Source organism: Ahaetulla prasina, chromosome 12, assembly GCF_028640845.1.
Source record: "Ahaetulla prasina isolate Xishuangbanna chromosome 12, ASM2864084v1, whole genome shotgun sequence".
Lineage (NCBI taxonomy): Eukaryota > Metazoa > Chordata > Lepidosauria > Squamata > Colubridae > Ahaetulla > Ahaetulla prasina.
Window position 1 is genome coordinate 8,826,927 of NC_080550.1, and position 18,606 is coordinate 8,845,532.

The 18,606-nt window shown below is 43.9% G+C and overlaps 1 protein-coding gene across 2 annotated transcripts in view; it reads right to left on the reverse strand.

Annotated features, from left to right (window-relative positions):
* Positions 1-403: 403 nt before the first annotated feature.
* The window catches only part of GPT2 (glutamic--pyruvic transaminase 2), a 32,351-nt gene continuing 14,148 nt past the window's right edge, over positions 404-18,606 (reverse strand). For both annotated transcript variants that reach the window (XM_058154776.1, XM_058154774.1), the window contains exons 3-12: positions 16,251-16,340; positions 15,343-15,451; positions 11,922-12,055; positions 9,996-10,239; positions 8,372-8,451; positions 6,061-6,197; positions 4,411-4,585; positions 2,000-2,155; positions 622-734; positions 404-517 (exon numbers count right to left, since the gene is read on the reverse strand). In XM_058154776.1, the coding sequence (XP_058010759.1) occupies positions 427-517; positions 622-734; positions 2,000-2,155; positions 4,411-4,585; positions 6,061-6,197; positions 8,372-8,451; positions 9,996-10,239; positions 11,922-12,055; positions 15,343-15,451; positions 16,251-16,340 (1,329 nt within the window). In that variant the 3' untranslated portion in view covers positions 404-426. The remainder of the gene's footprint in view (positions 518-621; positions 735-1,999; positions 2,156-4,410; positions 4,586-6,060; positions 6,198-8,371; positions 8,452-9,995; positions 10,240-11,921; positions 12,056-15,342; positions 15,452-16,250; positions 16,341-18,606) is intronic.

The window sequence follows — 18,606 nt, forward strand, 5'->3', positions numbered from 1 at the left end:
AAAAATTTCTAACCAGAAGAGTTCAAAATAACTCATCTGTGCCTTTAGTTTACCTGTACCACTGTAGTTTTCTGAATTGGTTTGATAGAAAGGGGCACTGTGGTGTCTTCTATTTTTAAAGAAAAGCATGGAAGAGATTTGGCTTTCATGCTGTGGGGACAAAGGCAAATTTTGCAACATCCCACTTTGCAACCAATGATTGCGTTACTCATTCTTTGAACACATTTTCCCGTATCTTGTTTTCGTAAGTTTGTTCCAGTATTTTACTAGTCTTTTCTATCAAACGGAAGCTCCAGTAATTGTAATTCTGTCAGAAATTTGATTAAAAAAAAAAAGACAGCCCCCTCTAAAAAGCGTATTTCTCTCTCTCTCGCCGCTTGAATACACTTTCAAAGATACAGTCTTGAAAAAAAAAAAGTCTTTATTTTAAGAATATTCCTCCAGAAATTTTATATGGAAATCTTTCACTTTCTTCAATAAGATCTTTAGTTTCTCTGCTTGTGGGAGAATCGTCATCCTAGAAGGAAAAAGAAGGGGTAATTAATAAATATTTTGGGGAAATTACAAGGGAAGAATTTCAGCGTAAACCTGGACAAGAGCAATCTGTAAGGTCAGACCTACCTAAAGTGATAAGTTCCTTCTCTTTGGCCAAACCCGCTTCCAGGTACAACACAAATTCCAGTTTCTTCTAAAAGTTTCATACAGTAGAACATGTCGGGAGCCATTTGATGGGCCTGGAGTAATTGGAAGTTAAATGGAGATAATTACTAATCACAGTCCTTTCAAATTGCTCTACTTGCTTCTGAAAGCTGCGCTTAAATAACGGTTAAATAAATCTGAATGTTCTCATGTTCAAGAATAGAATAGAATAGAATAGAATAGAATAAAATAGAATAGAATAGAATAGAATAGAATAGAATAGAATAGGATAGGATTCTGAATAGAATAGGATAGGATAGGATAGGATAGGATAGGATAGGATAGGATAGGATAGGATAGGATAGGATAGGACCGGACCGGACCGGACCGGACCGGACAGAATAGAATAGAATAGAATAGAATAGAATAGAATTCAATAGAATAGGATTCTGAATAGAATAGGATATGGAATGGGATAGGATAGGATAGGATAGGATAGGATTCTGAATAGAATAGGATATGGAATGGAATAGGATAGGATAGGATAGGGCAGGACAGGACAGGACAGGACAGGGCAGGACAGGACAGAATAGAATAGAATAGAATTCAATAGAATAGGATTCTGAATAGAATAGGATATGGAATGGGATAGGATATGGAATGGGATGGGATAGGACAGAACAGGACAGGATAGGATAGGATAGGATAGGATCGGATAGGATAGGATAGGACAGGACAGAATAGGATTCTGAATAGAATAGGATATGGAATGGAATGGGATAGGATAGGATAGGATAGGATAGGATAGGATAGGATAGGACAGGACAGGACAGGACAGGACAGAATAGGATTCTGAATAGAATAGGATATGGAATGGAATGGGATAGGATAGGATAGGATAGGATAGGATATCCCTGTATGCAAGCACACATGACCTCCCCGTTCACCCCACCCCCCGCGTATGCACACATGACACCCCCCCCACTCTTACCCTGCCCTGCACATGCATGTGCGACCCCCCCCATTTTGGGCCTCCCTGCAGCCTCCCCCGCACTCTGCCCCTGCCCCCCCCGCATGCGCGTGACCCCTGCCTCCCTGCATACGCACGACCCCCGTGCGCATGCATCTCTCCGTGCGCCCCACCCCCAGGACATCCTGAAAATCAGGCTAGCAGGAGGCGCGCGCATGCCCAGTGGAGCTGAGTTGGGCGACGGCTCACGTGCCCGCAGAGAGGGCTCTGTGTGCCAGTTGTGGCACACGTGCCGTATGTTCACCATCACGGACCTAAAGCAAGAGAGCAGCTCCCGTGGGATTCAGCGGCGGTGACATTTCTTCTTGTAGAGTAGCAAGACATTCTCACCTTTGCTAGTTCAATGGCCTTGGCAGGGATAAAGATTCGTGGGAAGGCATACATGGCCCCTTGAAGTGGGTTGCAGTGGAGCCCCGGCACTTGATTGAACAAGTCTTCGGTTAGTTTGGCTTTCATGGCAAGGTTGTTTAAGACCGACTCTTTTTCCTGCGTTGTCAGGAAAAGTGAAAGAATAGTCACACAGGGGACCCTTCAACTGGGCAGTTCAAACCAGCTGGCACTATTTTACAGCTCTCACTTTATTTCTTAGACCAGCGGTTCTCAACCTGTGGGTTGGGACCCCATTGGGGGTCGAATGACAATTTGCCAGGGGTCGCCTAAGACCATCGGAAATATGGGAAGTATAACTTGCGAGTCGAAGAATCGCGCTCCAATGGTTGACTCCACAAGCAAGCTGAAGGCTCTTCAAATTGCTAGCTGAATTCGGCTTCAGGCGCAATGAATTAAAAAAAGAGAGAAATCTTTGCTCTGATGTCTCCCTCTCAAGCCCGCTGCAATCACTCCCAATCGCTAGCCTAATCTGGCTTCAGGCACGATAAACTTAATAGGGGAGGAGTCTCCGCTTTAATGCCTCCGTCCTCAAGGCAATCGCAAGCAGTTCAGATTGCTAGCCAATACGGCTTCAGGCGCGATAAATTCAAAACGAAAATAATTTTACGGTTGGGGTTGCCACATCGTGGGGAATTGTATTAAAGGGGTCATCACATCATGGGGAATTGTATTAAAGGGGTCACAGCACTATAAAGGTTGAGAACCACTGTCTTAGACGATCCATCCTTCAAGTTTCTCGGCACCGTCCACTCACCATCTCAACTTCCCTCCATCTAATTTTTAGCATGTAAAATGATAGCAGACCCCACTCCCTACGAGCACTGATGATGTTGCCTAGTTGGGCAATGAAACACGTCTGCAAGAAAACCACCGGGCTCAGAGAGCATCGAATACCCTACATCTGAACTTCCATCATCCCCATAATGTGCATTTCCTTGGCTGGAGAACAGAAGGCAGCTTCTTAAAAGAGCATCTTGTATCTCACCAGCTAAAGAAATCATGGACAGAAGAAACGAGCGAATAAGCAAAAAAATTATTCCTGCAAGGAGGAAATAGCCAACTGTGATAGTCCTTTGTAACTTAAAATTGCCCGGTATACACTTGACTTGATTCTTCAGTTATCTTCAGTTCTTAAGGCAGCTCAGTGGCTAAGACACTTGTGCTTGTCGATCAGAAAGGTTGGCAGTTCGAATCCCTAGTACATGAGCAGGGGGTTGGACTAGATGACCTCCAAGTTCCCTTCCAACTCTGTTACTATTACTGACAAGTTTTGTTATGCACTGTTTCTGTCAAATATTATCTGGGTTCCTGTGTGAACCCAGCCAGGGATGTAAATTAGTTACAGTCCAACCTAATCATATTCAAGTATAAATCCAGAAACTATCACCGAAAACATTGTTATCGGTGTGTTTAAACACACCTATCCCTTGAGACAACGTACACATTCTCAGTCTGACATCCTCCCCTGCTGGTTGGAAACAATTAGAGTTACGGTGTTTTTCAGAGTATAAGATGCACCTTTTCCCCCCTCCCCAAAAAAACAGAGTGAAAATCTACTCATATACTCCGAATGTAGCCCTGCCCAGCTTCTCAAACGGAAGTTTCAAAGGCTGAAAAAAGCATCAGAAAAGAAGCTTGAGAAAAGAAGCTCCCAAACGGAGCTTCAGAAAAAAAGCCCCAAACAGAGCTTAGAAAAAAAAGCCACAAACGGAGCTTTAAAAAAAACAACCCAATGGAGCTTCAGAAAAGAAACCCCCAAACACAGTTTCAGAGGCTTTTTTTCTGAAGCTCTGTTTTGAAGGCTTTCAGAGGCAGAAAAACGTTTTTTCTGAAATAGAGTTTCAGAGGCAGGAAAAAAAGCGAAGAAAAAAAAAAAAGCAAGGCACAAGAAGAACCTGTTGCTAAAATTCACCTCTGGGAACAGCTGATTGGGGGTGTTCCAGGAGGCTGACCCACCTGCCAATCAGCTTTTTTCTTATTTTCCTCCCCAAAAACTAAGGTACGTCTTATACTCCGGTGCATCTTATACTCTGAAAAATACGGTAAGTTCAAAGTCAAATTTGAAAAGGCACCACCAGATGGAGGCAGGTTGGACGAATGGAAGATCAGCTACTTTCTTTTTTAAATCGATGTTTGAAAAAGGAAAGGAAATTCTGCTTTAGGAAAATGGATCCCAGACGAATCCTTAAACTGGACCAATCAAAACTGTGATTTTTTTTTTGTCTTGGGTGTTTCTTTGAGCACCTGTTTTCATTCTCATCTCTTCTGGCTGCTGGAGATTCACGAGCTTCTGGTGGCTTTAAGAAGGATAAAAAAAAAATGAAAGGACGTCACAAACAACATGAACAAACCTTAATGAACTGGGCGTAGGATTCTTCTCCGGGAACGGGAGGGTTCACCACGACATCCATAGCAGCTTGACCAGAGACGGGCGGGCACAGACGGACAGAGAGGAGCTTAACTAGCTGCCCTTTAATTTCTGGATGCAGGTTTATCACCTCCATGTAGCCTCCTCGGTAGCCGCACCTGAAAAATCAGGCAGAAGCCGCAGGAAGAGAAAAGAGAAGCAAAGGAGAGAGGGGGGGGGGGGAAACCGGCGGTGAGAGAAAAACTAGCATGAAATTCTCGCAGTGGCAGAAAGGCAACCTATAAAGTCTGCAACTAATGCAGCATCCTATTTTAATCTTCTGAGAAAGGGAAAGGCAGCTGTTTGGTGGACTAGGTTGGCATATAAACCAGGGTTATGCATTGCGGCAGAAAGTTAAAAAAAAATCAGAGTTAATATGGACATAAACTTTTTTTTTTATCATTAAGGTTTAAGTTATCTGAATCATCAGAGTATTAATAATCTCCAGTCAACACTCTACATATAGGAATTACTGAGTCTGTCATCTGCACCTATATAACTGTCTGGTTTGGTTCCGCAACCCAACAAGATAGACACAGACTTCAGAGGATAATTAGAACTGCAGAAAAAACAATGGCTACCAACCTGCCTTCCGTTGAGGACCTGTATACTGCATGAGTCAAAAAGAGGGCTGTGAAAATATTTACAGATCCCTCACATCCTGGACAAAAACTCCCACCCTCAAAACAACGCTATAGAGCACTGCACACCAGAACAACTAGACACAAGAACAGTTTCTTCCCGAACGCCATCACTGTGCTAAACAATTCCCTCAACACTGTCAAACAATTTACTAAGTTTGCACTACTATTAATCTTCTCATCGTTCCCATCACCCATCTCCTCCCACTTGTGACTGTATGACTGTAACTTTGTTGCTTGTATCCTTACAATTTATATTGATTGTTTCCTAATTGCTTATTGTACCCTATGACTGTCATTAAGTGCTGTAAGTGTTGTACTTTGATGAAGGTATCTTTTCTTTTATGTACACTGAGAGCTTATGCACCAAGACAAATTCCATGTGTGTCCAATCACTCTTGGCCAATAAAAAATTCTATTCTATTCTATTCTATTCTATTCTATTCTATTCTATTCTATTCTATTCTATTCTATTCTATTCTATTCTATTCTATTCCATTCCATTCCATTCCATTCCATTCCATTCCATTCCATTCCATTCCATTCGTACTACTGTGCCCAAATAATAAAAGATACCACTTGTTTTGTAATAGTAACTATTAAAAAAAAATCAAATGCCACACCTGTGCAATTCAAGCCACACCCCTTTTATACAAAAGAAGCGAGGCCCTGACTTTTTTTGACCATCCCGGAGAAGCCACAGCAAGTGATTTTCAGTAAATGGATTAAATTTATATTTACCGACAAGGAAACAAATATAAGTTCAACACAAAAATAGTTTGTGGTGAAAGCGACTGCCTGCGAAGGCCCCTGGATTGGGGCTGAAAGGCGAAAGCAGAAGCAGAATGCTCCATCCCATAGTTGGGTCTACACCAGGTTGCCCTGATAGAAAAAACACTTAAGTAAACGGATACTGCATAGCCACAATTCCATCCTCGGTTGTTGAAACTTACTCGCCCATGTAGCCCTTGGAAGTGGAATGAAAAGAAGCGAGTTCGACGTTATTCCAGTAATCGGGTCCCATCTCGTAAAGGATTTTTTTGAAGGAGTGGAACTGGCAGTTCTCCGAATAGACGTTGTCTTGATACACCTGGACCCCAGAAAAGACAGAATTTCAGGCGGTCCTCGACTTATGTCCATAAGGAAGCCTATCCAAATCTGGTCAACACGGGACCCATGCAATTTTATGGACCTTGCTTTTGCAGCGAATGGTAAGCGAACCGCCATGCCTATTACCTGAACCCATTGTTCGCTTTGGGGCAACTAAATGCTGAGTTTCAGCAACGACGTTGTAAATTATGGTCACATGACCGTGGGATGCCATAAATGTGGGTCTAACGCCATAAATGTGGGTCAGTTATTCAGCGTACCCAATGTGGACATATGACCGCAGGGGAGGCCTCCAGCGGTGGGCTTCAAAAATTTTTGCAAGGGGTTCTCTGCCTGGTTGCTGGGTGGGCGTGGCCATGATGGGCGTGGCCTAGTCGGCCTCCTGCACCATGGGGGGGGAAGGCTTTTTGCCCTCCCCGGGTTCCGGAGACCCTCTGGAGGCCCATTTCCGGCCTTCCCAAACTTCCGGTAGGAACTCCCTCCCCGAGCCTCTGCGTGTGCCCTGCACTTACCTGCATCCAAAACGGGCCGCGTGGGGACTCCTGGCAGGGGTGGGCGGGGCCAGCCAGGAGTGGGATTTGGGGCTTCTCCAAACTGCACAGAATCTTAGCTAGAGGTTCTCCCGAACCCCTGCAAACCCCCAGCAGCCGACCCCTGGAGGCCTCGCCCTTTGGAACCAGGTTATAAGTATCTTTCAGGGAGACTGTAACAACTTCGAATAGTCACTGAGTGACCATTCATAGTGGAGGGACTTTCAAAAAAGCAATGTCACTTTTTAGGACTCGGCAAGGAAGAATCTAGAGCTCTTGATGTTCTTTAGGTCATGGAATCCTCTCTTTACACCCAGCAGAGTTCGTTTCTGATTTTTTTTTATTTTAAAAGTTCTTTTAACATAAACACAAACATTGCTGTGCTGCATAAGGTAAAGGTAAAGGTTCCCCTCGCACACACGTGCTAGTCGTTCCCGACTCTAGGGGGCGGTGCTCATCTCTGTTTTAAAGCTGAAGAGCCAGCGCTGTCTGAAGACGTCTCCATGGTCATGTGGCCAGCATGACTCAACGCCAAAGGCGCACGGAACGCTGTTACCTTCCCACCAAAGGTGGTCCCTATTTTTCTACTTGCCTTTTTCACGTGCTTTCCAACTGCTAGGTTGGCAGAAGCTGGGACAAGTAATGGGAGCTCACCCCTGTTACGCGGCAGCACTAGGGATTCAAACCGCCGAGCTGCCGAGCTTTCGATCGACAAGCTCAACGTCCTAGCCCCTGAGCTACCGCGTCCCTATGTGCTCCATAGAAAGTCCCAAACTCTAATATCATCCTGAGTTCCATGAGTGTCTTTACTCAGGCAAACCCACATTTTTCATTTTCTAAGAATGGCAATAGCACTTGGACTTATATACTGCTTTACAGTGCTTCGCAGCCCTCTCTAAGCGGTTTACAGAGTCCGCCTCTTGTCCCCAACAATCCGGGTCCTCATTTTACCGACCTCAGAAGGATGGAAGGCTGAGTCTACCTTGAGCCGGTCAGGATCGAACTCCAGGCAATGGGCAGACTGCAATCCTGCATTCTAATCTACTGCGCCACCACAGCTCTTCAAGAGTGATCATGAAACGTAGGGAAGGCCCAGGAATAGGCCCTCCATATGTTTCATGATTGGACAAATCAGTGGCGGGTTTCAAAATTTTTTACTACCGGTTTTGTGGGCATGGCTTGGTGGGCATGGCATGGTTTGGCCATGGTTTGGTGGGCATGGGAGGGGAAGGATGCTGTAAAATCTCCATTCCCATCCCACTCCAGGGAAAGAATATTGTAAAATCTCCATTCCCGCCCCACTCCAGGGGAAGGTTACTGCAAAATCCCCATTTCCTCCCGATCAGCTGGGACAGAGAATAGATTGGGGCGGGGCCAGTCAGAATTTTTACTAGTTCGGTTTTCCGAACTAATCAAAATTTCCGCTATCGGTTCCCCAGAACTGGTCAGAACCTGCTGAAACCCACCTCTGAGACAAATAATGTATCAATCTGACTTTTAGTATCTGAAAGTTTTGTGATCGGCCCCACAGATCCTCATGGCCATTTTGTGAGAACATCACAGCAATACCTGCTCTCCAATTTCCAAACATGTTGCTGTCTCCAAGGCAGAATATTTTCATTACCTCGTCAGCCAGAAGAAACAGCTTCTCTTCGCAGGCAAAGTGTATCACCTCTTCAATACATTTTCTGTTTTGAACTTGACCTAAAATTCAAGAAGAAATAGGAAAAGAGATTCAAAGCAGCCCTCCGTTCTAACGAAACAGAGTGTCAGGCCTGGAAACCATACTAGACTTTAGGGTTCCAGACGCTGCCACATTTTTCCCCTGAGGGGAAGAAGGGGGGCTTAGGGGTATGGTAACATTCTTCAAGCGGTCAAGGTCGGATGGTGTTCACATCTGCAGGAAGAGTGGCAAGAAGATATTTGAATGAACTGGAAGAACGTGGGACCATGTGACCATCAAAGGGGTCAGGGGGGTGGGACTCTTGGGGTCTGTATAACTGGGAAAAGAATCCGGAAATTCAGTTTTGGAATTTCACTCGTGTGCCAGTTTCCTCATGCTAGTAAAGAACTCTGAAAAACAATGGCTTCTGAGTTTTTTTTTGCAGAAGGTTTCTGGAACCTTGACACAGAGGTTACGTCAGTCATTTCTTCATTCCAGCACAAAAGAACAACTGTCTTCGCTTTAGGTGTGAGGGTCAGGGAGGGTGTACAAGGGTGCACAAGGCTGTGAGGGATGCATAGCAAGATGGGCAAGGGGGACGGCGTGAGGGGATGCACAAGGGACGCATGGTGAGGGTTGGGAAAGACGCGGAGGAGATGTGGCGAGGCTCGGAGAGGGTTTGAGCGGTGTGTGTGCAAATGGCCAGCACAAGCGCAGAATGGTTGGAAAAAAGTGCATAGGTGGGGGAGACTTGTGACTTTTCCTGCCAGCTTTCCCAATTACTTTCTGGGGAAGCCAGCGGGAAAGGTAGCAAATGGCAAACAAGTAATTGCTTGTAAGCGTGAGGCAGTGTTGTGTCTCGTCCAATCTCACCTCAGCCGGGATCTTCTTATCTGCTTCCGAACACGGAGGAATGTTCTAGTATGCCTCCCGGCCCCAGCCCTGGCTCCATGCCCGGACAGGCTGAAGAGGAAGAAATACCTCCAGCCCCCAGCTCTGGCTCCATGCCCAGGCAAACGGAGCAACTAGACCCCTCCCCCTCCTCCACAGCATGTGAGCCTGAGGGAGGTCAATTACCAACAGCTGCCGACTGGAGTGACCCTCACGTCAGAAGACTTGATAGGCGGAGGCAACAGAAGGAAGGGAGGGGCAGGCCTGGATAAGTGCTGAGTCATGGAGCCACACCCCATGGCCTATATAAAGGATCTGCTTTTTGGCATTCTCTGAGTCAGGCAAAGTCTAAACATATCTTGCTGAAGTCACTTTCTGGTCTCCTGCCTGCCCTGAGGACTTTGCTAGGACTTTGGCAGAGCTGCAGAGGCACACCTGATTCGGATTTCCCTGACCCGGCCGTCAGCGGAGGAGTGGGACACGACAGGCAGTTGCACACAATCACATGACTGCAGAGATGCTGGTATGACTAGAATTCTAAAGACCACCGTTTTTCAGCATTGTTGAACGTTGACTGAGCAATGGTCGTAACTCGAGGACTGCTCGTACACAGACATCATGATTTACTATGACCGGGCCATAGAGAAATGACACAGAAAAATATGAAGAGCAGAACTGTAGAAGTTTTGCACACCTGTGGGGTTTCCAGGGTTAATGATGCAAAGAACCTTGGGATTAGAATACGCTTTGGCTTCGTATAAGGAACGGCGTAATTCGTTCACATCTAGGGCCCAGCAGTTCTCTTCGTCCAGGTAGTAGTTAACCTGGATGGCATCCAATTCGGAAATGGCAGCGGAATATAAAGGATACTGAGGAATGGGGATCATCACTCCGGTTCGGGATCTCCCTCCTCCAGAGACGAGGATCTTGAGAGTGGTCTGGAAGATTGAGGAGAGATAACTTGGATTAGAATTTTCTTTGCTCCTCGAACTGCATTAAACATACATATCGTATTTTTTGGAGTATAAGCCGCACCAGAGTATAAGATGCAGCTTAGTTTTTGGGGAGGAAAATAACAAAAAAGCTGATTGGCAGGTGGATCCACCTCCTGGAATACCCCCAATCAGCTGTTCCAGAGGTGAATTTTAGCAACAGGTTCCTTGGTTCTGAGCTCTGTGCCTTGATTTATTTATTATTATTTTTTTGCTTTTTTTCTGCCTCTGAAACTTCTAAAACTGTTTCAGAAGAAACTTTTTTTTAAATGCCTCTGAGAACCTCTAAAACAGCTTCAGAAAAATAGCTTCTGAAGCTCTGTTTGGGAGCTTCTTTTCTGAAGCTCTGTTTGGGGGCTTTTTTTCTAAAGCTCTGTGTGGAGGCTTTTTTTCTGAAGCTTCGTTTCCGATGCTTTTTTCAGCCTCTCAAACCTCCGTTTGAGAAGCTGAATGGGGCTACATTCGGAATATAAGACACAGATTTTCACCCTCTTTTTTTGGGGAAAAAGGTGTGTCTTATACTCCGAAGAATACAGTAACTATCTTTTGGTGTTAGAAAAAACAAACCACCAGAAAAGAACTTCAAGAAGCTTCTGAAAAGGCTGGATCAGTAGAACTGCTGATCCAGAAATACTGGATAGGTAGTCCTCGAGTTACGACCACAATCAAGCCCAAAATTTATGTTTGCTAATTGAAACATTTGTTAAGCGAGCTCGCCCCATTTCATGCCTTTTCTTGCCAGAGTTGTTAAGCGACTCATTGCATGTGTTAAGTTAGTGACACGGTTGTTAAATGAATCTGGATTCCCCATTGATCTTGCTGATCAGAAGGTCGCAAAAGGGGATCCCGTGACCCAGGGATACTGCCACCATCATAAATAGGAGTCAATTACCAAGCGTCTGAATTTTGATCACGTGACCATGGGGATGCTGCAACGGTTGTGTTTAAAACGGTCGTAAGTCACTTTTTTCATTGCCGTTCTATCTTTGAAGTGTCACTAAATAAACTGTCGTATTGAAATGAACTATTGCAGGTAGTTGAGGACTACCTGCAATACCAAACTGGGCCAGGTGATGGCATTTTAATCATGCTATTTTTTTTTGTTTAAGGTAGCAAAAAAGACAGGTGCATGAAAACTGTTGTAAGTCGAGAACTAGCTGTACGTTAACATAACTTCAAATTGTTAAGCAACTGGTTGTAAGTTGAAAATTACCTCTAACCCAACCGTGGAGGGGGAAAAAATGGATTTTCTCCAGACATTCATCCAGAACTGTAGTCTATTCTGGACCAGGGGACTCCAACCTTGGCAACTTTAAGACTTGTGGACTTCAACTCCCAGAATTCCTTAGCCAGCTGGCTGAGGAATTCTGGGAGTTGAAGTCCACAAGTCTTAAAGTTGCCAAGGTTGGAGACCCCTGGTGGTCTGGATGATCTTTACAGCCAGAATTTTACAGCCAAAACAAAGGAGAGGAGGAAATGTTGAGACCAGACGAGAAAGAGATTTCTACCCTCAACAAACTAGGTTGAGCATTTCTTTTCTTGTTCTTTCATGCAGTTTGAATAAACCTGGATGCTTGGTCCCAAACACGAGGAACCTCACATCAGAAGATGCCCCCAATGCCACCTACAGCAATGCCGTCGCTTGCTCCCGTGGTCAAGTAGATGTTCTCGGGATCTGCGGGGACACCGCCATCTCGCCGTTCAATGTATGCCGCTACATCTTCACGGATGCAATTGACTCCTTGGCTGGCGCTGTATGAACCTGTGAAAGAAAGGAAAATGTCAGCCTCTGGACCGAACCCCACGAAAGATGTATTGAGTTTCTTCTAAGAAGTTTCCTAACTTGTTGTTGTCCACCAGCAGCCTGGACAGTAAAGAGGACAGTAAGGAAGCTGAGGAGGACAATGGGCCAGTCCTGGAGTCAGGGGAAGGCCCAGATGAGGGCTCTGTGTCGGAGGCAGAGATGGGGCCAGGGCCATCTGGGAGTGATGCGTGGACTCCTGAGCCTCCAGAGGTGGATAGCAGAGAGGCAGAGAACAGGAGGAGCCTGTTCCTAATACATGCATGCGAAGGGCTGCCAGAAGGCAAGAGCAGCTAAAGCAAAAAGGACGATTCGGGAGTAAGGCCAGGAGATGATTGGCCCCTCCCATAAGGCTTAAAAGAGCAGAACGACTCTTGGGCTTTTTGTAGAAAAGCGTTACTACAATTGTTTCTTGTTGGCTTCTCTTGTTTCTGAACTTCGTGGCGCTTTGCCAAGAAAAGCCTTTGGCAGGGTGCCAAAGAAGATAAAGGTTTGTGATAAAGCCGAAGAACTTTTTCTGAAGGATTTGTTTTGGAATTAATTTGCACTAAGCTGAGAATGAAGTAATTCTCAGCTGTTCTGATAAAATGTTTGTTTAGGACTGATTGTGGCTGGTAATAACTACTTGGGCCTAGGTCACACATAACCGTCTATCTGTAACTTCTGCCCATCAGATAGTTAAACTCTTTCATCAATTAACATATTCAGAGAGACTAAAGATTAAATCTGGGGCAGATTTCCCTTTGCCGTTCTGTCTCCACCTTGAAACCAAAATAGATCAAGCAGTACATTTGTCACTTCAAATTGAGGCTCAGTGCACAAACATTGTTCATCGTGAGCACTGATGATATTGCCTAGTTTGGTAATGAAATGTCTGCACGAAAACCACCAAATTCAAGAGCACTAAGAACCCTCACAGTCACAGTTCTCCCACACTCCTCTTGGTGAGAGCACAAAACAACAATCAGAATAAAAATATATTCAGGACACACAAGGACCAGGAGAGCTTTGAGTAACAATTTGAAGAAAGCTGACGTTCTGATTTATGGTTCAATTATATCTTGTAAGGTGCTTTTTTAAAAAAACCAGAGCCACAGAGATATTCTTTTTTTTTATGTTCCAACTTTTCTACGCACTCTCTGATGCTGTCTGGATCGCGGAATTTTGGAATGTATTTGGAATGATTTTTTTAAAAAAACACTCAAGACTGCAGAGAGATTCACCAAAGACGAATGGCCCTGCCATAATGACAAAGCGCAATGACATCCTTTTCTCAAATCAAAATAGTTACATGGTTTTGTTGTTGTTGTTGTTGATATCAGGGTGATCAATGTCAAGATGCATTGATCAAAGTATCTCCAATAATCCCAGGAGGCTCAACCTTGCAGGCAAAGAATTTTTTTTAAAAAGGACTTGTTTCTCAGACATGAAGACGCCACATACCTCAGCACGTACATATTGTATCAGTGTTGCCCAATTTTACTTCCTTATATATCAAGTTGAACTAGTTTTAGAGTTTTAAATGTTATTAAGGAAACTTAGAAAAATATGTGTGAACATAAGGAACTGGGTAAATGACTAGATGGAAAAAGTGGCTCAGATAGACTGGCTTTGTTGCTCCTCTCATTCATCTCAGTTAGCATTTAGTTTTCCAGTTTGAGATTGGAAAGGTATATTTCATTTGTGCTTAATGTTAAACTGCAAGACATTTCCACTGGAAAATTTCTAAATATTTCTGACAGTAAATTATTCCAGCTTAACTCTTTTCTAGACCCAATAGCCCTGGAACATCTTGAATTGATGTTGATAATGATGAGCATAAAGCATCACTCTCTAGCATTGTTTCTCAACCTCGCGACACGATAAACCAATTTGGATACGATCCCTTAGCTTGGCCAATTTAAGACGTGAGGACTTCAACTCCCAGAATTCCCCAGAACGGCATGCAAATTATTTAGCTGAGGGATCGTATCCAAATTTGTTCATCGTGTCACAAGCAATAAGAAATGAAACAACTGCAAGGTGAAAAGAAAGGGGGGGGGAGAAAAAAAGGTAAAATAGGTAGGAAAACGGAAGAAAACAAAAGAGGACTACTGTACTGAATAATTATCAATTAAATATCAGGTTATTTTCAAGCTGCATCAGGGGTGAAATGCTCCCGGATCGGACGGGATCGCGCGATCCAGTAGCGATGGCGGCTGCTGGTTCAGAGGACTGGTAGCAAAAATCCCTGGCGCCTCCCCCACCCCCCCGCCGCCTCTGCTGAGCCGCACCATCTGCAGAGGTTTTTTTTTTTTACTTTTAAAAGCCGGTTTTGCTTCAGCAGAAATAGGCTTTTAAAAGTAAAAAACAGCAGAACCTTACTTGTACTCTTACTTGTAGAAAACATGTTTTCTACAAGTAAGAGTAGAGATTCTAAGGAACTTACCTGATTACTGATGAACGCATGGCCACAGCCCGAAAGCAGTTTCAATTTCAGCCAGACAGAATCAATCACTCAGCTAATCTATTTCCTCGGTGATCAACTGGCTGGCTTTGCTGGCTGAGGAACTCTGGGATTTGAAGTCCACAATAAAATAAAATAAAATAAAATATTTGTGCAGCTTTCTGAGATTTGGTGTGTTTCTGTAGTGTTTCACTCTAACTACACAAACACACAAAATCTCAGAAAGCTGTATGTGGCATATTTTGTGTGTGTGTGTGTGTTAGCTGTGTGTGTGTAAAGTGTGAAAGTTGGTTTTTGAGCTTTTTGTGGATGTGTGAAGTGTGAAGTGTGAAGTGCAGCTGCTTTTACATTGTGTGTGAGTCAGTTGTGTTGTGTTGTGTGTGTGTAAAGTGTGAAAGTTGATTTTTGAGCTTTTTGTGGCTATGTGAAGTGTGAAGTGTAAAAGCAGCTGCTTTTACATTGTGTGTGAGTCAGTTGTGTCATGTTGTGTGTGTGTGTAAAGTGTGAAAGTTGGTTTTTGGTACCTCTTATTGTTTTTTTACACTTTGTTTATTATTTTTATTATTTATTGTTATTGGCCACGCCCACCAAGCCATCTGACCACCAAGCCACGCCCACCAATTAAGCCACGCCCACAGAACCGGTAGGGAAAATTTTTAGATTTCACCCCTGAGCTGCATCTAGGCCAAAGAGAGAGTTTCTATCGAACAGAAGTCAGGCCTCCTGTTCCTCCAACTTCACAGTCCAGAATGACCGCCAACAGAGACGGCCAGGAGCTGATGTGAAAAAGTGATCGAAGTACCTAAGCTGTTGCCTCCACAGCCTTGTAAGATCCGTCTTGCCCTCTTCTTGGAGTCTTCTGGGAAACTGGGGCTGTCCAGTAGGTTGGGATAAGTGCAAAGGGCCACCACCTACATGGCCCCCCACAAAAAAAAAAACAACCACACACGGAAAGAGATAAATTCCACAGAACACAGATTTATACCCAACTATTAAAGCAATCTATCAAACGATTCCCATCTCGCTCTACAGGAAGTCCTTGACTTACAACTCTTCGTTTAGGGACCGTTTGAAGCCACAACAATGGCCCTGAAAAAAATGGACTTTTTTCGCCCTTGCGACTGTTGTAGCAGCCCCCTTGATCATGCGATCAAAATTCAGGTGCTTGGCAACTGGCCTGTATTTATGGCAGTTGCACTGTTCTTAGGAGTCAGGTGATCGCTACGTATAACCTTCCCAGCTGCCTTTGGGCAGGCAAAGTTAAATGGGGGGGGAGGGGGAAACCCGATTCACTTAATGACCGCATGATTCGGTTAACAACGGCAGCGGTTCGGTTAAGAACCGTGGCAAAAAGGTTGTACAATGGGACAAAACCCACTTAGTACTGCCTTGCTTAGCCAGGGGTATTTTAGGCTGTATTGTGGTCGTAAGTCGAGAACTATCTGTACTGTTATTGTCAATAATGTTATTATTTCAAAGGTAGCATGGCATGGTGCTTGTTTTTCAGGTACAACCCACAAGTGTGTTGCTATCTGGATGGTATCTCTTAAAAAAAAAAAACAATCCAGGTGAGCAGCTTGAATTTTTTCCCCCTTCCTCGCTTTAATTTCCAGTTTGGAGAAATCGGACACGGCTGTCTACTTTGGGATAATCTTATGACTTCAGTTGTCTTTCTTAAAGGCTAGTCTTACTCCAGCAGGGTCTTCCTACCTGTCGAAGGAAGGTGATGGGCTGCTGTCCCATGGCGTGAGCATCACCAATGTTGGCCTTGATGACTTCTGTGAAAGGCTTTTTGATACCCTGAAGGGAAGAAAAGAAAAGCTGTTAATGCAGCGAATCCAAGCTTTGTAGAACCCAACGCAACTAGGTAAAGGTAAAGGTTGCCCTCGCACATATGTGCTAGTCGTTCCCGACTCTAGGGGGTGGTGCTCATCTCCGTTTCAAAGCCAAAGAGCCAGCGCTGGCCAAAGACGTCTCCGTGGTCATGTGGCCAGCATGACTCAACACCAAAGGTGCACGGAATGCTGTTACCTTCCCACCAAAAGTGGTCCCTATTTTTCTACTTGCATTTTTTACATGCTTTCGAACTGCTAGGTTGGCAGAAGCTGGGACAAGTCACGGGAACTCACTCCATTACGCAGCACTAGGGATTCGAACTTGTCGACCTTTCGATCGACAAGCTCAGCGTCTTAGCCACTGAGGACACAATACCGATCAGCCGTTCCAACCTTCTCTTTTATGCAGATCACTTAAAATGTTTGAGGATCGGTCCTTAAGGCAGGCATTAGTAACATGGTACTTACACATCACATATTCTCCTCCTTTCCTAAAGCTGTTTTCAATATCCCTGAATGATTATGACTTTATGAAAAAGGCATAACAGCTGAAATTGTTGCACAGGGCACTTTTTATAAAGGACAAAGGCAGCCACACATAAATGCTAAGAATGTGTTTTTCCAATGTGAGGGGAAAAAATGTGAGGAAAAAGCGAGGAAACGGTTAAAAGCAAATATTGTAATACAACTAACAATACACGAGCACACAGTAGATTCAAACTTAAAGTGAACCGCTCCAATCTCGACTGCAGGAAACATGACTTCAGTAACAGAGTGGTTAATGCCTGGAATGCACTACCAGACTCTGTGGTCTCATCCCAAAATCCCCAAAACTTTAATCTAAGACTGTCTACTGTTGACCTCACCCCATTCCTAAGAGGTCTGTAAGGGGCGTGCATAAGAGCCCCAGCGTGCCTACCGTCCCTGTCCTAAAGTTCCCTTTAGTTGTATTAATTTATGTATTCAATTCATGCTTATACTTATATATATTATTTAATATGTATTCGACAAAATAAATAAATAAATAAATAAATAAATAAATAAATAAATAAATGGCAAGCAGCTTTTTTAAAATAAACGTATTGTTATTTTTCCTTAATATCGCTTAGACTTATATGCCACTTCATACTGCTTTACAGCCCTAAGTAGTTTACGGTCAATGTAAGACAAAGTTCATTGTTCGTGCTTTGTCATCTTAGGAAATGCATTGAAAAGGACCACTGATAACATAAGAGGCCATAGGCAACTCCTGGGTATATTTGGACATCAAGTTTATGAACCTTGTACATCCTTTTTCCCGTTCCATGCTTGGTTTAATAACATCCTGGTATGATTAAACCAGACGTCTTGTTGGTCTTAAGTCCAGAAGTCCATTTATTCCAGCTTCTGACAGCAGTCAATCAGCTGATGTTCAGTAGACTAGAACAGGATATGATTGTGCTGGGTTTTTTCCCCCCCTACTACTGCAGGAGAATAATATTCAAAAGCACATGGGTGCTAAAATCAAGACCGTCCATGCAATTGATGGTTAGGTGTCGTTCTACAACATGGCAGACCCAGATTTCCATGATAAGAAATGGCCTAAGGTCTAGGTTTATTTGGAGCATAAATGTTCTTTAAAAATCTCACTGATGCCACCCCGAAATTATAAAGCTAGAGTTGACTGTCTTGCTTTCTGCTGCTAGTGGTGTAGTATCTTATTAAAAAAAAATAATAAGGTACCACTTTATCTCTCTTTTACGTTGAGAACAAGTTCACTGCCGTAGCAGCTTCAGATCTGAATGGTTATTGCAGGATGTAAATCATTTCCGTCTACATCCATAAAACAAAATTTATTTGCGGAAGGAGGATGGACTCCTTTACCACAAACTTATATATTGCCTATTTATATTCCATTTCCTCTTCCCCTGCCAACTGCCTTTTCTTGTTCTTCTCTCTTCTAAGTTTTAGCTTTCTACCTTCTCCTTCTTACAATACAGGGCCAGTTAACTCTTTATTTGCAGCAATCTTGTAGCTTTATCACATATAGCAAAGGATCGTTTGAGGAGACCCTTCCAAAACAAGGCGATGCAAATTCTAGCCCACGTTCCTGAATTTGGAGGCTTACTCAAACAAACCAAACAAACCTGTTTAAACACAACCTTACGTGGTATTTCAACCAACCCATGGGGGTGGCAATCTTAGAAACTGGAGGGAAGGCTGAACATGCATAAATACCAGATGGTGTAAGC